Consider the following 20,091-nt stretch of genomic DNA (forward strand, 5'->3'; position numbering starts at 1 on the left):
TTGGCAAATGTTAGTTTTGTTTTCTTTTTTTGGGTTTTTTTTTTCCTCCCTGAAATAAATAGGATGCCAAGGATCTTAAGTAGGCTAATTAATCAGCAAATAGTGAAGAAGATTTAGTCAAACACACAGCCGGGGAGGACAAAATTATCTTAAAGAGAAGTTAAGTCCCAAGAAGCTATTAGGTGGAAGAGATAAAGTTTTAACGCTTGGAAGGAAGAGATGTAGCCCTTGGCTTTTAAACCCTCTTTTTGCTCCTACTTTTCATGATACCTCAGAGGATGAGGAACACTGAAGGTAAAGAGCAAAAAGAAGGCAGAGAGCAAAGCCACACAGAAGAGACTCAATTAGGAGATTCAATCTCTTAGGAGATCACTTCTCCTAAGAGAAGTAAAGGGCACCTGATGCAGATGATGACATTGAAGCCCCAGGAACTTCTGAGCTCAGGTTTAAGGGAGAAGAACTTAAAGAAGAGAACAACTGCTTACGTTTTTGAGAACAGTACAACTGTGTGTATCTAGAAATATCAGCACTTTAAAAAAACGCTATGAAATCAGGTCATTTAGTATTGGGTAAAATTACTTTTAAAGGACTATTTAAATGAAGAAATTCATTTCTGTATGAAAAGCAGATAAGTTTAAGAAGTTATCTGCACATAATCCAATACATGATTTGGAATGGGAATATTATTGTTTAAAGTTCTGCTAATTAATTAAAACCTGCCTGGGCTCAATGTTCTCATCCATTAAAAAAGAGTAGTGGTATTTCTGCCTCTTCATAAGCTTTGGTAATAATTTAGAAAGAGTGTAAGAAAAAAAATTAACTCATGAAGAATTATATACAGTTTTGAAATTATGAAGAAAACAATTGTTGAATACATGAAGACACACTGAATATCAATGAGTCTCTAACTTCCAGCTAGGGGATATTTGATCATAGAACACAAGTGATATTTGGTGCCAGCACAACAGAATTATAGCAAATAAGTATATTAAGCCTATTAAGTTCTATAACTATATAATTAGATTTCATATGGTACCTTCTCTTTGACTTTTTTTTATATATACACAGAAAAACGTGGTATCATGGGATTCAGTTATATTGTTTAAGCTTTGACGACTAGGAAAATCTAAAAAAGCTTTCTAATAGGAAACACTTCTAAGCACATCACTGACCTATGAGGGTTTACCCAAGAGACTGAGTTAATATTGAATCCCTTCCATACCTTTTCTCACAAACTGTGTGAACCTGAGGTTTTCCTGGCCTCAGTTTCCACATCTCTTAGCTTGAATGCTAATAGTACATAGCTAAAGTGCTAATAGTACATATCTCTTAAGGGAATTAAGAGAATAATGCCCATAGAAAAGAGCTAATAAATGTTAATTATCCTATTAATATTATTATGAAAATTTGCACTTGACTTCTTTCAATTGAACTGGGTACTGATTAGTAGTTAGAACCCAAAGTAGTGTTTCCTTTTATGTAAGTTAAGTTGTTACCATGGGAATGGTGAATAAGACAGGAAAAGTCGAGATGAAAGTTGGAACTTACCCTGAATTTTCAACTAGAATATTTTCATAAGGTTTCTTCAAAATTTGCCCGTGTGTGCACGTAATCACTTTGGATGATTTCTGTTCTTTCTTTAGATTAACCAACGCATACAAACTCATCCATTCAGACACCTGTTCTTGCTCTAAGCCTTTCCTAGGGCTGTACTACCTCAAATGCCCTTCCCTCTCATATAGGTCCTCCTGTGTTTCTTCCAGCAAAAACCCTTCCCCAAAGATTTTGATCTCTCAAGACCTTGTCCTCCTTAGCCCCTATATCACATAGGGCTCATTTTTTATTTGACATCATCATGTTGCTTAGTACGTTGGGAAACATTTTCAGTGCTTTTATCTTCTTCTTCTTCAATCATCTCTGTATTCTCCACAGCACCCAACAAGCACACATACAGTAAACACTTGCTGAATGGAACAAGAATGGAACAGGTCCAGTATAAACCCAAGGATTAGAAAGAAATTTAAACATTTTAGAGGTCAGTTCCTTACCCACTGTGTCCATCCTTCCTTATTCTTTAAAAGAGATTGTTTTAGTTTGAATAACTCTTATAATAGAGAGCTCACTACCACTCGAGACATCTATTTACAAGAAGTTTTAAACATTAAGAAATTGTCTCTTTCAGGATACTGGAAATCTATTATTATCTATTATTATGTCCTGATGTTTGTTGCAATCTCCTTTAGATCTACACATCGCTGATATAACACTGATAATGATTGATGAAATCTCTATTCATTCTACAGCATAGTTCAAGGAAAATAAATGCCTAGCCCGCACATTCAAGGGTACTAATCAATGAGGAGTCCAAAAAATGACTTTTTATGTGACTTGGAACAACTTGTTTTTTATCTATGATAGAACTGTTTCATAAGATTCATTTTAAAAATAGTTAATTAAAATTAAAATCAAACATTCTATTTTAGGAATGCTAAAAGTAATTGAGAAAAGGAAAGTGGAAAAGTTAATATTTTAGTTGATAATTCAGTTAAATATGGAAATTTAGTTTACTTATAAAAATTAATAAACTGATTTGGACCAACATTAATGTATTTAGAAGTAAAAGAAAGTTCAGGGTCAAGCACAGAAATTGATCCATTTCTCTTTTAAATGTAAGTTAAAAGATTTAACTTAAAAAAGCTCATCATATATGAAGCTAGAGTTGGCCTTTGTACTAGTTACAGGAGACCTAAAGAAATGTCTTAAGAAGGGCTTCTCAATAGATTTGAGATGTGTAGTCTATTATGAAAAGTCTATTATAATAAACACTTATTATTCAGTCTTTTATTTCAGTGTTATAAAGTTGCAGTCTTAGGATGACCTAGGAAGTAGAGAAGAAAAAACAATTTTCTTTGTTGTTGAGAAAAAAATTAGAAAAATTTGAAGTTAAATACTAAATTCGGGGTGAAAAGTCATGACCATTACAGAAAAGAAAGAAAAAAGAGAACATAAGGATTGCTAAGTACAAGAGTAGACATATAAACCCAGCAGTGAGGAACTCCAGGAATTAAATAAAGAATTAGAAGTGGAGAGGAATAACTTTTAAGGTGGACATATAAACAAGGGAAATGGCAACAATAGAAGATTTAGCAATTTAGTGCAATTTTGTTAGAAACAATAAAAGCTATCTATATTTAAATGATAGAATGAAGATAAAGTGAGAATAATCAACAGTAAACAATAAGGCATTCTTTTTGACTTGCAAATGGATTTTCTAAAGTTCTTCTCTGTCATTTTACAACTATTAGCTATTCCTGCTGACAAAAGGAGTTGAATCATACCCAGCAATCTTGGAGCAGTTTGAAATACAATTTGAAAATGAAACAAAACATAAAAGGAAAGAACCAAGAATTTAATTGTAAACGGGACATCATTGTATGTAATGCATACCTAATAATATGAAAAATAAGATGATATGAGAAAGAGCAAAATTATTTTGGGTATAAGATTCTTTTCTTGAATAATGTATCAGTGTTGGTTTGGCAAGGAAAAAAAATGAAGCACTCTTGATGCTAGTGTAACCCAGAGTGCTTATTGGGATTCCTTTTTGTCTCTTCTGTGTGCTGACTTTGATAATGTATCCTGGGTCCCAATTGGGGTTAACTAATAGCTAAAGAGGTCTGGTATCCCAAGAAGAGGTAGCGAACGTACAACCTATTAATCTTTCAATAGCGTTAGAAGGTCAACAAGGCTGGGGTGAGGCACGGGTTAGACCAAAGCAAAGATTAATGTCAGCAGGCACTCCCTGCCATTCTGCTTGTCTGGAAGAAGGAGATGCATTACCTCCCCCCCCCAGCTCTTTTTTTAATAAGCAGGCCAGCCCTGCCTTTCATTCCTAGGATGAAAGCTCCAGGAATGTGGAAACTGCATCTCCTATGTGTAGCACTGGGCCCAGCACACAGTAGGTACTGAATCAATATTTGTTGACAGAATGAATATATATCATACCTGTCATGTGACAAGCCAACGGAAATTACATCTCACAGGATAACCACGGGACAATGACCTCCTTGTCTTGGAAGACCTTTCGCTTAGAACAATGCAAAAGCTTTTGTAGCCCACTCTGGTGTTAGGTTGAAAGCCCCAGATCAGGCAGCAGAGTATGTGCAGGCAGAGTAAGGGGCAGTCACAGACTGTTCTGGGAGAGCAGCCCCAGAACCTGTGCAATTGACCAAAGAGAATATGGAGGGGTCCAGAGTGAGCCTGTAGCTTGTCAGTGACCTTGGAGGCCACAGATATCAATGTCAATAGGTGAATGTTTACAGTCTTCTTTAATTAAAAGGCTACTTGACAACTTGAGATGGGAAGCAAAAAGATATCCTCTAGAGTATATTTCAGGGGTCCTCAGGAGTGCTAAAGTTAACAGAAATGTAATAACAAGCCAGAAGGCAACCTGGGTCCTTTTTACAACTCTCCCATGACACTGCTAACCTTCACTACGGAGGTGCCATTGGAGATAAGGGCTTTATTCATCCATCCCATTTATGATACCACACATTCTATGCCTTGCACCCTGATAAAGAATGACTCTGACCTCCATAGGCTTGAGTGATACAAGTTGATTTCTCCTCCTTGTCTTCCTTTTAATCCTAAGGATAAACTTTTCTAAAGGAGGACAGTTTTCAACAGAAAAGTATTTGAAAGTGACCAGAAAGGTGGGTTGGAAATTATTAGGTGACGAATTATTATAAGAACAAAGAAAAGCCTAAGCAGAGCCAAGAGAAAATTATCCAAATAAAAATGAAGGTAACAGAGAAAAGAGACAGCGAGGAAACCTATGATAGGCAGACAAAAACATTTTAAACATTTTGCTGAATCTTTTATTCCTTATTAATAAGCATCTGGTTTTGATGGCTTAAGTGTGGAAGCCAAATAGGCAGGTATAGACTAATACAGATCAAACTTCTAAATAATGATTCCCACAAACAGAAAGGCACCCTTAGAGTAGGAGGCAGGCTAATTCTTCTTCAGAAAAAGAGGTGATGCTATAACAACTGCCAATTAGTGAGTATCCAGTATGTCACCAAGCTCGACACAGATGTTTTATATTCATATTCACTACCTTTTATGTTTATGGTGTTTATTATCATGTGCTTAACAGATGACAAAACTAAGAGGTTAAGTCATTTGCTCAAGGTCACAAAGGAAAGAAAAAGCAAATTCAAACCTAACTCTCTAATTCCTTAGTTTGAGTTTTCTTCCACGATATGGCCTATAACATTTATTTGTTTAGTGATAGAAGAGTGACTATATTAGATTTCTCTTTAGGGAGCAATTTCCCAAGACTGTATTTTCCATTTAGCGGTGCCTGAATTATTGATTTGTTTATAATTGCTATCCTTTACCACAAAGATCTATGTTCAATTTGGGGAATAAGAAGCCTATTAGAATGATAGTTTTCTTTGTGACAACTATATCATATATCAATTAAAATGAACATAACTTCATAACAGCCTGGCCAGGTGTTGCTAAACACTATAATACCACATTCAACATCTGTGAGAATCTTGACAAAAATTATAAATGATAAGCGAGGCGAGCTGCTGTTTCTGAATCAATGCCTCCTGAAAAAAACTTCAAAAATTTGAGATACTGTACTGAGAGCATGTACAAACACAACACCATGGAAATGGAAAGAGGAGGTGAGAAGGAGACTAGCTAGAATATGAGCAAAGCAATAGGAAGGAGAATTAAGGAGTGGTCTCTTGAAGGATGAAATTCCCCAGTATCAGGGTATACATCAAATTTTACAATTTCTGCAACATGGATCTACGTACAGATTATCATACTAAGTGAAGTAAGTCAGAAAGAGAAAGACAAATACCATATGACATCACTTATATATGGAATCTGAACTATGACACAAGTGAACTTATCTATGAAACAGAAACAGACTCACAGACACAGAGAACAGATCTGTGGTTGCCAAGGGGGAGATGGGGGAGAGATGGAGGGGAAGGTTGTGATTAGCAGACACAAGCTATTATATATATATTTATAGAATAGATAAACAACATGGTCCTACTGCATAGCACAGGGAACTATATTCAATATCCTGTGATAAACCACAATGGAAAAGAATATGAAAAAGAATGTACATGTATAACTGAGTCACTTTTCTGTGCGGCAGAAATTAACGCAACACTGTAAGTAAACTACACTTCAATATAAATACAAATTGTAAAAAATAATTTTAAAAATTAACAATTTCTAAGTAGACTCAGTAACCCAAAAATCCTATAGAAGATGTCTCTAATTATCCAGCTAAGGAAGGAAAAAGGCATCTCCTTTTCCTTCTTAAAACTGATAATTAACACAGGGCAAGGGATCACAGATAGCCTCCCGTAGCAGGACAGTTACCTTCAATAACATGCTGTTTCTCTGGTTACAGTGAATAATCCCTTTTGCTGTCTTTTTGAAAAAATTGTTCATGTGTTATTGGCATGGTACCAAGGGAAAAAAGAGGAGCTGAGCTGAGCATTCAGTAATTTCTTTTAATTTTATAATCAAGTAGCAATTATAGTACAATCTCATAAACTATTAACCTTTTCCCCCTCATCCTCAATTGTGTCCCAACATTCTGAAAGACAGAACCAACAGACACACAGAGATTTTTTCCTAGGAAAGAAGGAAGAGAGAGGAGGTGCAAAAGAGAGGTTGGAAGTTAGCTGGAAGCAATGAGGTATGGAAAAAACCGTGATAGATTTGCCTCCATGGAGGAAGTCCTCAAAATTTTCACTTCTAACTCCTCTCAACTGGACTACATCAGTGGTTCTAAAATTTGACTGACATTAACTTCACTTAAGCAGATTTTATTGCTTGGGCCCCACCTCTTAGAAATTCTGATTTAATTAGTCTTGTGTAAGGTTCAGGCATCAGAATATATTAGAAGCTCCCCAGGTGATCCTAATGTGCAGAGAGGGTTGAGAACCACTGACCTAAAATATTCAGAGATATGAATACATGCAAACCACATGAGCAAAGTTTTAACATAATTTTTACCTCACCAGGAGGAAAAGAATCCACAAATCTTAAAACACCAGAAAACACGAGAATATCACTAAACAATAGCAATGAACAGTAGCAATGATAACAACAAAAACTTTTTCCAAGACCTTCCTTTCAAAGAAAGGAAAGGAAGTAGAAGGATTCTGTGTGAATCTTTTCTCTGTCCCCCTCCTGTAGGAGAACAAATGTTCTCAGCATTACACACTGTGCTAATCCTTAGACAGGGTACCAGGTTCATACAGGACCATGAAGTCAAATACTAGTTCCCCGATTTACAAATGAGGAACCAGCCTCAGAGGTGGGAAGGAACTTTCCAAAGGCCAAAGAACAGACAAAGAACAAAGACAGAATTTGATCCCAGACTTGTTCCAAGACCAAAGCTTTTTCTCTTTTTCATACCTTTTGGAACATTTCCTTGCACTGGCTAACGTAACTAGTGCTGGAACAGAGTGTAATTTTAGCTGTATTTTCCATTGCAGGAAATTATTCAAAGGAATTCATTCATTCAAAGGAATTTAATCCATAGCTCTCTTGGCTGTTAACAATCTGACATTGGCAGCAAACAGGTAAAAGGCAGACATATAAGATTGGACGGGCCGATAGGGGACCTTGAACACCAAGTAAAGACTCTGGAATGAATGACTGTCCAAGTTAATTAACAAATCTACAAGTATTGAGGATATGCCAGATGTTGGGCAAAGAGAACTTGCTAAGGCCTAGACAATAGGAAGATAATGGACATTTTAGACTCACTACATCCAAGTGGCAATCTAATAGGCCAAACCAGAAAACAAACTACAAAGGGAAAAAACACTCTTCTCCGCATGGTATAATTAGGAAAAAACCAACAACCCAGAAACATTACGGATAAATCCACATAAGACATTTGCCATTCTCAAGCAATGAACTCTGAAACAAAATTATCTTTACGCTAAATCTCTTTATGTATGTTTTTAATTATAGTTTTAATAAGAGTTCTTCCAAAGGATAAATTTAGTAGCTGATAAAATACAACTCTCTTACCCAGGGCAGACGATCAGTATGACATCCTAGGATTGGAATCATTTGTTAGCATATGTCAGAGTTAACAATAAAAAACTTAACGGATTATTAGTTTTCCTCAAGGTAGAAAGCATAGTCTTCAATTTAATGGAATAAATTTAAAAATCAGAAAAGAGAAAAGGAAACCACCTCTCATAAAGCCAAATATCATTAAAACTCTTAATGATGAATTAAATATGAAATTAATAGGAAAAATTATATAAAGCTGAACAAAAAAAGGAAAGGCTAGGTTATCTGTGTTTATGACTCCATCAGAATGATTTTGTACTTTTCATATTTTTAAAAAGCAACTTGCTTTTCTCCATTTTAAAGGGATACTTAAAATTAAAATAATTTAATAATCTTACAAACAAATGTATACACTTTACTTCCTACGTAGCTAATCTTCCTATTGGAAGTTTCCAGTGTTTAAAAAATTTAAAGCATTAAGAAGGTTGGCATTTGGAATGTCAACATGAATACATTTATGACATTGAATTAAGCAAATCAACATAATAATTTCTTTAGTTCTATTTATTATATCAAATGTTTCATTATCTTGATATTTATTTTAACCATACTTTTAAATCCTATGTGAGTGTGTATGTGTGTACAAATTCATATGCATGTATGATTGCATGTGGTGAAAAACTGATACACATATTAATTTTATTCTGATTCTTAGTCTCATGATTTCTTGATTTGGGGGTATGATCAGAGTTAGTACAGGGAAAAAAATAAATAGTCTCTATGAGAGAGTACCTTTTGATGTCTTTTAAAAAAGCTTTCAAAGATTTTTGTACCTTTTTGTTCTTGAAAATGATTAGGCCAATGGCTCATTACATACCATAATCTGTGATTTTACAGGACACCAAATACAGCTCTTTCAGGTTTTGTCCCTCCTTTGCGATGACCTCCACACACCTGAAACACACACAATAAGTGGTGAGTTATACTAATGGCTTTCAAGTTAAATCAGCAAGAGTTTGGCCACAACTATATCAGGAAGAGATCAGTGTTTGATGAATGCACAGCTCTCTTCTTTCAACAAACCTCTTTCAAGGTGTTTCAGGAAAGGGTATTATATTCCTGGATTTAAACCCAAGTGCTCTAATACCTAAATGACTTAAATTAAATATATGTATGATTAACGTATTTTTAAAACCAAAGCAATGAAAAAGATATTCCTATAAGGATAGCGTTATGTTTGATAATAAAAGGTAAGTAAATATGTGCTATATAAAAAATCTGTCATTTACATAATAAAATAAATATATTGAAACTAGAATACACATGGATGTCATTAAAAGTGGATATTAATGATAGTTTGATAACAATGAAATACCCATTTTTGAAATTTTATTCAATATAAAAATGTTTTAAAAATCTCTAACATACCGATTAAAGATGAAGGAAAAATATGTACACATAAAAAAAATTTTACATCTTTTCCTTTAAAATGTTTTAGTCTTAATATTTTAAATGAATTCTTGCATACCTATAGGCTATTTTAAAAATATAAATATAGATAGGTAAGATTTAAAGTCTTTTCTAATTTCATTTAAGTTAAAAGGGTTTTGAATGGTACACTCTGCTCTAACAGCCATAGTGGAATATGTAAGCACAGAACTGAATGAACACTGAAAATCATGATTAACAATGCTATACACCTGGTGGCTCAGTCCCCTATATCAGAAAAACCTATACAGTCATACTGACACATAGACATATGTGTCCCTCAGTGCAGTTCCTGTTTTAATCTTTATAAAAAACAGTTAAATAAAAGGGTAAAAGCAAAAAGAGTCATTAACCTTTTCAAGGAAGTAAGGATCAAGTAATTTGATACCTATGTGTACAATCCATCAAAAAATTACTAAGTATCCATCTTTGTCTTTCAGATATTTTATTTGCTGTCTGGCTTATTTGTACGTATCTTCATAAAATGTCAGGAAATTTTATACAATTTTACTTCACAGAATTCATTACTGAAGGTTAAATTAGTTATGGAGAAGACATATTTTTCCTTTAAAAATATTTTTATAGAATATTGTTTTAATGGAATGATAAACATTTCTGAGTTCCTCAGAATAACTGAATAAACATTCTTTTTGACTATTTTTTTCAAAAAAGATTTATGATAAAAATGGATAAGCTCTTCCATGGCTACAAAAGGAAACTTAAAAGAATAACAATGTAATTATGATTGATACAGCTTATTATGCAGGGAAATTCTTAAACCTAATTCCATGTCATCTGGCTTTAATGTAACATTTGAATAAAGTCATGAAAAAGGAAAAATAAAAGCATAAATGAAACATTACATGCAACAATCATGTTTTACATATGACTTGAAATACTAATTTTCACATACTAGGAAAAAAAGGCCCTAGATAATTATAATATCATAAAGAGTTAATAAAAAATCAGGCCACTTTCTGCGATATTGAAGTTACATAGCTCTCTGTCCTCCTCTACCACCTACCAAAAAGTTAGCAAATTCACATTCTGTATGATTACCATAAAATGCAATAAGTTAGTGCAGAAATCATGTTCATGTCATTTATTTTGTTCTCATGGTCTTTTCAAATAGTTCAAAACACCTAAATTTATATGTGATTATGGAAAAACTCTAAACAAATACAATATCCTATTTGTGTTCCTGCCACTTGAGTCTACATTAGATAGGCTACAAGCACACGGGAAAATTAAAGACATATAGAGCATACTACAGACAGCAAATAACACAAATTGATTTCACTTTACTAGCCAGATCAAATGCTATTTCATAGGTAGGCAACAAGAACCAGTATGTACATAAAATAAGATAATCAATCACTGGATGAAAACTGTCCTAAAACTGATGAAAGGCCAGGAGCATCAGGTTTCCTCTCTACATGACAGAGAAAAGTTATTATGAATAGATATCACAAATATATTTAGCTTACTCAAAAGGCAATAGCCAAGAGAAAACACACGACTAAGAATTAAATAGCATATTTTTTTTAGATTAAAGAAAGGAAGGAAGGAAGGAAGGAAGGAAGAAAGAAAGAAAGAAAGAAAGAAAGAAAGAAAGAAAGAAAGAAAAAGAAAGAAAGAAAGAAAGAAAAAATTACCAGAGAAAAGCACAGACTTCCCACTGTGGTACAGTGGGTTAAGAATCAGACTGCAGTGGCTCGGGTCACTGCAGAGGTGCGGTCTGATCCGTGGGCCAGCACAGTAGGTTAAGGATCTGGTGTTGCCACAGTTAAGGTGTAAGTTGCTGCTGAGGCTCAGATTCAGTCTCCGGCCCTGAAACTTCCATATAAGTGGGTAAGGCCATAAAAAGAGATAGAGGGAGAGAGAGGAAAGTACTTTGCTGATATAAAGGATCACCTAGGATTTTTGCTCTGTTTTTGAAAGTTCAGTTACATAAAGTTTTACAAATACTTTTAATTACCCTGTAATCACAGCCAGTGTGCTGGAGGTTATGCACAACACAGAACTATTCCTCAAATAGTAATTCCTGGAGGAAAAAAAAAAAATTATTCCTTGGAAAATTTTTAGCAAAGTTTATGTTTTAAAATTTAAATATCACATCTTTCATGGATGTGCTATCTGAGGAGAGAACCCCTAAGTTCTGTAACCCCGGACTGAAACTCAATATCATATTAAAACACAAAATTGAGTGGTTCAGATAATAGGTAAATAGCTATTGTTTTGAGTTGAAAATGGAAGTGGTTTGTATTATTCTCTTATTGCAAATTGGTGGAAATGGAACACACATCAGGTCCCTGGCTAGCATCTGAAGCCCTGTGATTAGTCTAGGTCTAGGTTCCCAGGCAGCCTTCAGTGACAGTGTATCATGATGAGAGACCATGGCTGGAGACAGTTCTTTCCTCCTGAAACTTTTAGAGTCCATTCTAGAGGTTATTTACAGGGAGTACCCTAATAAACACAAGTCTGTGGCCCACATTTCTTCCAAATAATTCTACTCTGTTTTAAGAATCTTGGCTCTAGTCATGACTTTTAATGTATTACATCAGAGCATTTCCCTGTTAACTGTATGCAGGCAACAAACAAGGGGATAAAGCTTCATCATTATTGTAACTTTTTGACTACAAGTATTCATGTAAGTTTTTAAAGGGGTATTTTAAAATGGTATCCCCAAAGCAATAAACGCTTGCAAAGTCATAAATGAGAATGAGAGAAAAAGAACCAAAGACAACATTTTAAACCTTTGCTTCTCTGGCCTCTCTCCTAACTATAGATATCAAAGAGTCATTAATCTCAGTGATACATTGTAGTCTTGGCCCTAGGAGGAAGTCATGAGTCCCTACAATGAGAATCTAGAATTCAGATTTTTCCCATTCATCCCCCCCTTTCCCTATCCCCACCATCCCTAAAGAGAAAATCTCAGAAAACCAAATGACCAACATTCTCTATGGGTCAGTGCATGCAAAGATTTCCCATTTCATGCATGACAACCTAAGGAATTATCAACCCTGGGAAAAGAATCATATCCTCAATGAAAGTAATAATCTATAAGATCAAGAACAAACTCCTTAATACAGGAATATGGCAAAGTGGGGAAATGCAGAAGAACATCAAAGAGCGTTAAAGTAGCCCGTGAACAACAAACGCAAGCCTGCTAAACCATCTTTCCAGATTTCGAGAAACAAGAGGAGCCATGTCTTAACGAGAGAGAATAAAGAATCAGAAGACACACATTTTAGTCTCACCTCCATGAAACGGCTCAACAACCCCTACTTCTTCAGAGCCCCACATGATCATTCTTTCCAAAAATGAGGGTCTATATGAAGAGTTTCTCCAAATCAAACATCCTAAGTTCATTTAAATATATTGTAGTTCATTCTGAATTGCCTCCCCTCAGATTATTTTCTTGCTTTTATGTTTTGGCAGGGTTCTGAAGAGAATTTTTAAAAATGCAACCATTGTAAATTCTTGAGTAACAGCTGCTGAGTACATATATATAAACTCCTTTAGAATACTGAAAAGGGCCAGAAAACCTGGTCTGAAGTATCCAGAGCATCCAGAATTATTTTTTATAATAATGTGATTTTATGCTCACTTGCTTTTGATAATGTTCTAAAATCCACCTGAAACATCTGAAGAATATGAAAAGCAACAAAAAGGTTACTTTAGTGAGCAATCAGGATTTTTTTTTTCCAGAAGGCATTACTTAGTTTTAGTGGAGAGAAAAATCTGTCTCCTTAGCAATAGATTGCTAATCACCTGATTTATGTGAAGGGGAAAGGTTAATGAATTAAGCTGTGTAAGCTTCAAAACTATCAAAGGAATTCAAAAGAGCCTTGAATTATGGAAAACAATGGCCCATTCTACATACATACCAAATTTTTATGTTTTTTGTCTCCTACTCAAAAGCTGGAACATGGCATTAGTGACAATTGAAAAGAACTAATGAGGAAATATGACTACATTGCTTGCAAGAAGAGTGTCCTAGGAGACCTTGTTACTGTTTGTGATGTGCTTCAAACCCAAAAGAAGCTAATTGGAGCTGCCAGATACTGGTTTGCAAATCTCACTTTAAAGGACAGGCTCAATCACCTTAGAGGTGTGAAAAGAAATGTCCCCATTAGAGATGCATTAGTATGTGGCTTAGTGAATTTCTAAATAAACTTCAGGATATTCTTTCCTAAGTCGCTTTTATATTTGAATAATAGGTGTATCTTCAAGCAGAAGAAAAACGCAATAAGACAAAAACGACCCACAGATTTAAAACAAAAAGTATGAATAGTGCAGTAAAGTAATTGGCAAATAAGTTCAACAGGGAGCTAGGTATGTTTAAGGCTGAATAAACATGTAAATCAAACCTTAAAACTCCTGAAATGCAAACGCATCATAAAAGTGATCTATTTGGGGGTTTTAGAAATAGAACTTCATTTTCATTGTTTTTCTGAAACTAGACAGACAAACAAGCCACCCTGTGTTATACAGTTTATAAGTGGATAAGAACATTTGAGGCTGCAACACACAAACACATACACACACAAAGTGGAAAAGGAATAGAAAGGATTTACAAGATCTAAAGAGAGCAACAAGGGGCAAACTTGGTCCAATTTTGTGCTATGAAAGCTCATCCTGACTAACTCATAACGGGTCATTTAAATGATAGCAGAGGTCACCAAAACACAATTTGGCATCTTACAGAACGAATAATGATATTTGATTGATTTTTCTAAAGCCTCAAATCAAGTTTCACTGAAGAATAATCCAATCCCAGTGCAGCAAATGAATGGGCATGATTTACAGGTATACTCTGCTTTCAAAAGTGCTCTATAGAAAAGATTTCTATGTACAAAAAGAGATAAATCTACAGTTAAACATTTATAAGATGAATCAATTCAAGAATTTACTAATAGTACCTTTTTCTTTATATGTGAATATAATTTCATTTAGGAACATTCCATTCATAGGTTATTAGAAAGATCTAATAACATGGCACCTTAATCTTATAAGCATATGATAATTTTTTAAACCAATAAGCAGTAAAAGAGTTATTCCATATAATAATTTTTAACTTAAACACATGTACATAACGACAAATGAAAGACTAGTTGGGGAAAGTAACACACGGCATCAAAGTGATAAGCTGAACGCCCTTTGTATTTTATGGTACACGTTCTTGTAAATGTTCCTTATTTTATCCCTTTAACAGCACAGTATCAAATCTATACTTAAGCCAATTTTCCTGTAAACATCTAAAGATAATCTTGCAGAAGAGATGTTCGCAGCAAGGGAGAATTTTTTTTTTTTTTTTTTTTTTTTTTAGTGTTGACTTGCAATTAAAACGCTAAAGCATTTGCTTAAAGCATGTTCCTACTCTGTACCACAGGGGCAAACATGTGGAATGACATGCAAAATGTTCACTAGCTCCACCAGTTACAACAATTATCTTGGGACAGTCATTAAGTTCTTACTTACCAAATGCTATTCTCTGGAAAGCCAGTATCTGATTAATGAATCTAAGATTAATTAGCCATTTGCTACTTAAACAGTGGAGAACTGATACCCATCTTATCAGAAAGAGGTAGTGAAAGGTTACAAAATGAGAAGAGCAGTTTGTTTGTTTTTTAATGAGAAATGCCACAATAAGTGGCCTGCAAACTGTTATTAAAACTTAAGGTCTTTGGGTTTGCATTTTTGCTACCAGAGGTGTCACACTTTCGAATGAAATGGAGCAGACCTTACTATCTGATGATTCTTTCTGGACCACTCTTCCCCTGAACATCTCTAGCATTAGGTAGGTTTCCTAACTGGAGAGTAAATGGGAGTCAGCACTGAAAAAGGAGTAAGACAATGGCAATATAATATTTTTAACATATGTACGAGAGACCATCACAAACCAGCTCTTACGGAAACATTCTGTTTCTCTCTTCATTTATACAGCAAAACATGTTTTAATGTAATCTGAATGCTTCTTAGAGAAATCTAAAAAATATTTTTCATATAGAATGAAGTCTGCAACATTTCTTTTAAATGCACATTTTCTTTAAGCTACTAAGAAAGAAAGTGGTTTAATGCTTTTCTAAAGTGAGGGGGCGGGGGAGAGGAAATCAAACTAACACATTTGGATAAACTTGGCTCTGGCTTTAATATTTCAGATACATTTATCCAAAAGTCTTGTTTTTAATTTTAGCTATTGTTCCATCCTTTTACCACAGCTACACTAAATCATTATATAATAACCTGAACTTTTTCTAAGCTTGCCTCAGACTATGCAAGAAGCAGAAAAAAGATTCTGAGCTTTTCCTTATTTATTTATTTCAACAAGATTTTATAAGGTGCAAACTATGTATTAGAAATGTTAAAAGATCTACTCAGAAAGCCACATTATTATACAATGATAGACATAATACTTATAACCTTGATAGATCAACTACTATTTATTTTGGCTGCCATGGCTGATATAAATGTTTTAACCCAGGAGCCAAAAAGGCATATCATTCTCTATATATCTACTGAAAATCAACTGAAAAAAATTATATCTCAGGACTAAGGAAAATGCTAGAAAGAAAGGGAAGGGAAAAATTTAAAGGCAAGACTTCTTAATGTATCAGTTTAGTCATTTCTCAATGGAAAAAAAAAAAGGTAGTTACTGTGAAATAGGAGAAGTTAAGACATCTCCTCCTTGCCTAACAGTTTTCAGGGCCCCATCAATTTATAGCTAGTATCTCTGAGGGAATCCAGGCATTGCACAGTGTTGATACAGTTAAGACTGGTGCTATCTTTATGGTATTCTGGCATATTTTAAGATAGAGGGCAGAAGAGATTTTATTATCCTACATGTGACAAAAATTTACTGTGTGGAAACAAAAGCCCAGGCCCTTAAAAAATAAAGAAATAAATAAGCCAGGAATATAAAAACATATAAAACTGTGACCCAGTTCAGTGAGTTGTGATTCAACAGAGGCCATTCTTTTTCTTAAAAAAAAAAGTCAGGCAAAATATATCATATATTTTAAGCTCAGCTTTAATTTAAAATGGATAAGCCAAAACTAATTTAGTGAACTATAAAAGCTTCCAGAATATGAGATTTCAGGCCTCATTCAGGAAAGAGTTAAGTACTTCCTAACCAGAAGACGCCACAAGTCGGCTTTGTAGTGACTAATTGCCTCTTTAACCTCTGTACTCAGGGAGCTGGCCTGTGCTTCAATACCAGTTTTGTGATAGAGCCAAAGACTGATGTTCAACAGAGACCTCCCATGACCTGTGTAGCCAAGGAGTTAACTCAGACAAGATGCTGACAAAAGTTTCCTTCTCACTTGGGAAGGCACAGGATCTCTTTTTGGATAAGCCAAATTCTCAGAAGACTGTAAAACACAGCAGGTAAAGACAATTTATAAAAGTCAAAAGAATGGTTTCACTTTAGCTAACAAGATTCTGGACATCCCAGTGTATCACACAAAATTGTGTTTGAGCAAATGGTTTTAGCAATATGAAAAAAAGATGTATTTATTTTAAAATGCAAGGAAGAGGCCATCTAATTTGATATCTTTGAAAGCTTATAATTACATAGCTGTAATAAGACCCAAAGCAAACAGGTCAACATTCTCCATTCCAAACATTTCCCACATGCTTCAAGCATTCATATTCAGGAAGCCTGCACTCTGTCATTAATTTCTAAGCTTAGCAAATTTCTAACTTGATCAAAAGCCAATCAAAGAACTTTTACAGGTGATCTTAAGTGCAGTTTTAAAAAAACTAATTCACCTTGCAAATGGGAAAGGGGAATGGTGAAGGCTTGTTATTAATTTCTAAAAAAGAAGATATGAGGAAGGAGTTCTAGATGAGGGAGTGGGGAAGGGGCAGGTAGTGAGAATAAAGTAACCCACGCATTCATTCATAAAGAAGAAAGGAGAAAGATCACACGGCTTGATGAAGACAAGGACACTACATAAATTTGACCTTACTGATGATTAGCTAGATTGAACTCTGAACCCTTTGAGGCTTAGGGATCATCACTACTGCATTTATAAAACCTGCTTCCTAAGCTCTGGGACTGCCTTTGCTTTATTCCTATTTTCTCCCACATCATTACATATTAATGTTCATGTCAGAGGTAAGATAATCTTTGCTCTAACATGTATGGGAATGAGAAGCAGCAGGTCACATTTAGTTATTTTGGCATGTTATGTTTACACAAAGAGATAACTTTCTTATCTTACTTAGAAAAAAATAACACACTTCTTTAAAAATAGAAAAAGAAAGAAACAGTTCAATAAGGGGCATTAACTGAGAATCCTTTTATGAAAAGCATGCAGTTAACATTTTTAATATCTTATAGGAAGGATGACAACTTTTTTCAGCTAATTTTCATTTTTCTGAAAGATAGAAAAACAAACTCCTCCACATTTTCTTCTTAAATCATATTCAAGTAAATGCAATAGAATAATAAGATGTTTAAATTTAAGAGAAAGGCAGCTGAAATTTACTTAGCTTTATCCAGGCCAGTTCAATGATTCCTTACCCTATAAATCCATTGCCTATAGGGTTCTTTCTTAACTCTTTAATCCATCAATGATAAGGACAGATTATCACTATTAATTTATATTCAAAGTGGTATGTAGTATAGATGTGTGCAGTATATAAATACAATTATAAATATAATTCTTTACGAATATATTTCCCTTCCCAATCAACAAGTATCTAATTGTTGTAGATCAACAAATTATCTCAATCAAAAAAAAAATCTAACTGTTGCAAATGCCCTTGGTAAAGGAATTTAACAGCCTAGCCCCTGAACTGCTGTAATCACTAAAATGCAGTTTGCTTTGCTTGGACTAGTCCTCAGCCTATTTCCTACAAAGGGCAAACACATCTCTCTGTTCTTGGGAGAATGGTGGAAAGCTAATGAAACCAGTGCTAAGACTGATAGAAACCATAGGGGGGAAGCATAACCCATTTTCTCCTTGCAGAAAGTTGCAAAAGCAAGACAGTAAGTAAGCATGGAGCAGGAAGACAGCACATTTCACTATTTGTTTCAGACAGCAGGTACCTTGCAGGCAACATCATATCTGACAGCCAGTAGGAACAAGCAACACTGCCAGTCCCAGTCTTCAGCTTTATGTTATTTTAAAAGGTAAATCAGAATGAACAGCTCATCTCTGGCACATTTCTAAATTGCTCTGTTGTTGATTATTAAAGTTACTGTCCTGCCTGCACAATCAACAAACCATGTAGCAAAATGCAATAATAGTATTAATATTTCTGCTCCAGACAGAAAACATGCCTCTCAAGTACCCAGGTAAATAAAGAAATACATTCTGGTATTCCAAGGAAAAAGCAGGATTGAGAGTTGGATTGTTTTCAAAGGTCGTTAGTGGCATAAGGAGGCAAGAGCAATGCCAGGTGTTTGAAAGGGACAGGTAAATATGCTTGGAGTTAGCTGATCAGCTTTGTGTTTCTATGGGTCCTTAGGGTATCATGAATGCTGCCCTGGTTATGATAGAACTGTATTTTTTTAAAAAAGTTACAGAACAAATTTCTTTTTGTGATGTGTTACTGAAAGGCAACTACATGTTCATCAGACACAGAACACACTGAGATCATTTAGAAAAATTTAGGGCTTTGGGAAAATTAATGACAATTCAATGCCATATCGTACTTTGAAAAAGGTGAAAGAAAATATAAACAGTGTAAGCAAGTCAGTGAACTGTAATATATACTCAGAGAAGCTTTCATTAAAATAGTGCCTTGACATAAAGTTGTACCAAGAATATTGTGAAGGGGAAAAAGAATAAAAACAACATATACAATACATAAGACTATCTATACAATATGTTGTTATATATAACATATGTAATAATAAATTCACGTATTTCATAATTACTAAAGAGCCTAAGTTTATTTTACCTGTTTACTTATAGCCAGCCTTGTTTCCCTAGAAACCATACAAAACTATAAAACACGTACTTCCAAGAGGCAAAGAAGGTAGAACATATGGAAAGTAAAATAATAAAGTCAGGGATATACTCACTCTGAAGGTATTCATATAATTCATACTGAAAAGCTTCTATAAGCAGAGTAAGATTGTGGAATAAGCTTTCAAGGAATCGAAGTAAAGAGGGAAGTATGATTATTTCTAAGATACATAATATCAACAAGTTTTTAAAAATCTGATGTTCAAAAGAAGATACAAAAAGCTAGATAGGCTTGACATAGTTCTGGGGAAAGCCTAAAGTTTTTAAAAAGTATTAAAATATTCCCTATCATTTAGAAATTGTCTTCCTCCTTCTTAACACCACTGTGGACTTAATTCATAAAAAACAGCCTCTCAAAAAAGCTAAAAATTTAAAAGTATATTGAACATTATTAGTAATATAATACAATAATAAAATAGGCATGTAATAATAAAATAGGCATGTATCAAAATTATACCAAACTGTAATGCTTCATGTACAAAATCCATCAGTTACGGATAACAGAAATAAGTTTCAGATGCTCAGACTATCGAAGTTTTGCGTG

General features: G+C 34.3%; 1 protein-coding gene across 1 annotated transcript in view; it reads right to left on the minus strand.

Annotated features, from left to right (window-relative positions):
• The window catches only part of FBXL17 (F-box and leucine rich repeat protein 17), a 491,431-nt gene that overhangs the window by 154,629 nt on the left and 316,711 nt on the right, over window positions 1–20,091 (minus strand). Inside the window, 1 exon segment of the mRNA XM_003123817.6 lies at window positions 8,954–9,030. Within this exon segment, the coding sequence (XP_003123865.4) occupies window positions 8,954–9,030 (77 nt within the window).

The sequence above is a fragment of the Sus scrofa genome, chromosome 2 (genome assembly GCF_000003025.6).
Source record: "Sus scrofa isolate TJ Tabasco breed Duroc chromosome 2, Sscrofa11.1, whole genome shotgun sequence".
Classification (NCBI taxonomy): Eukaryota; Metazoa; Chordata; class Mammalia; order Artiodactyla; family Suidae; genus Sus; species Sus scrofa.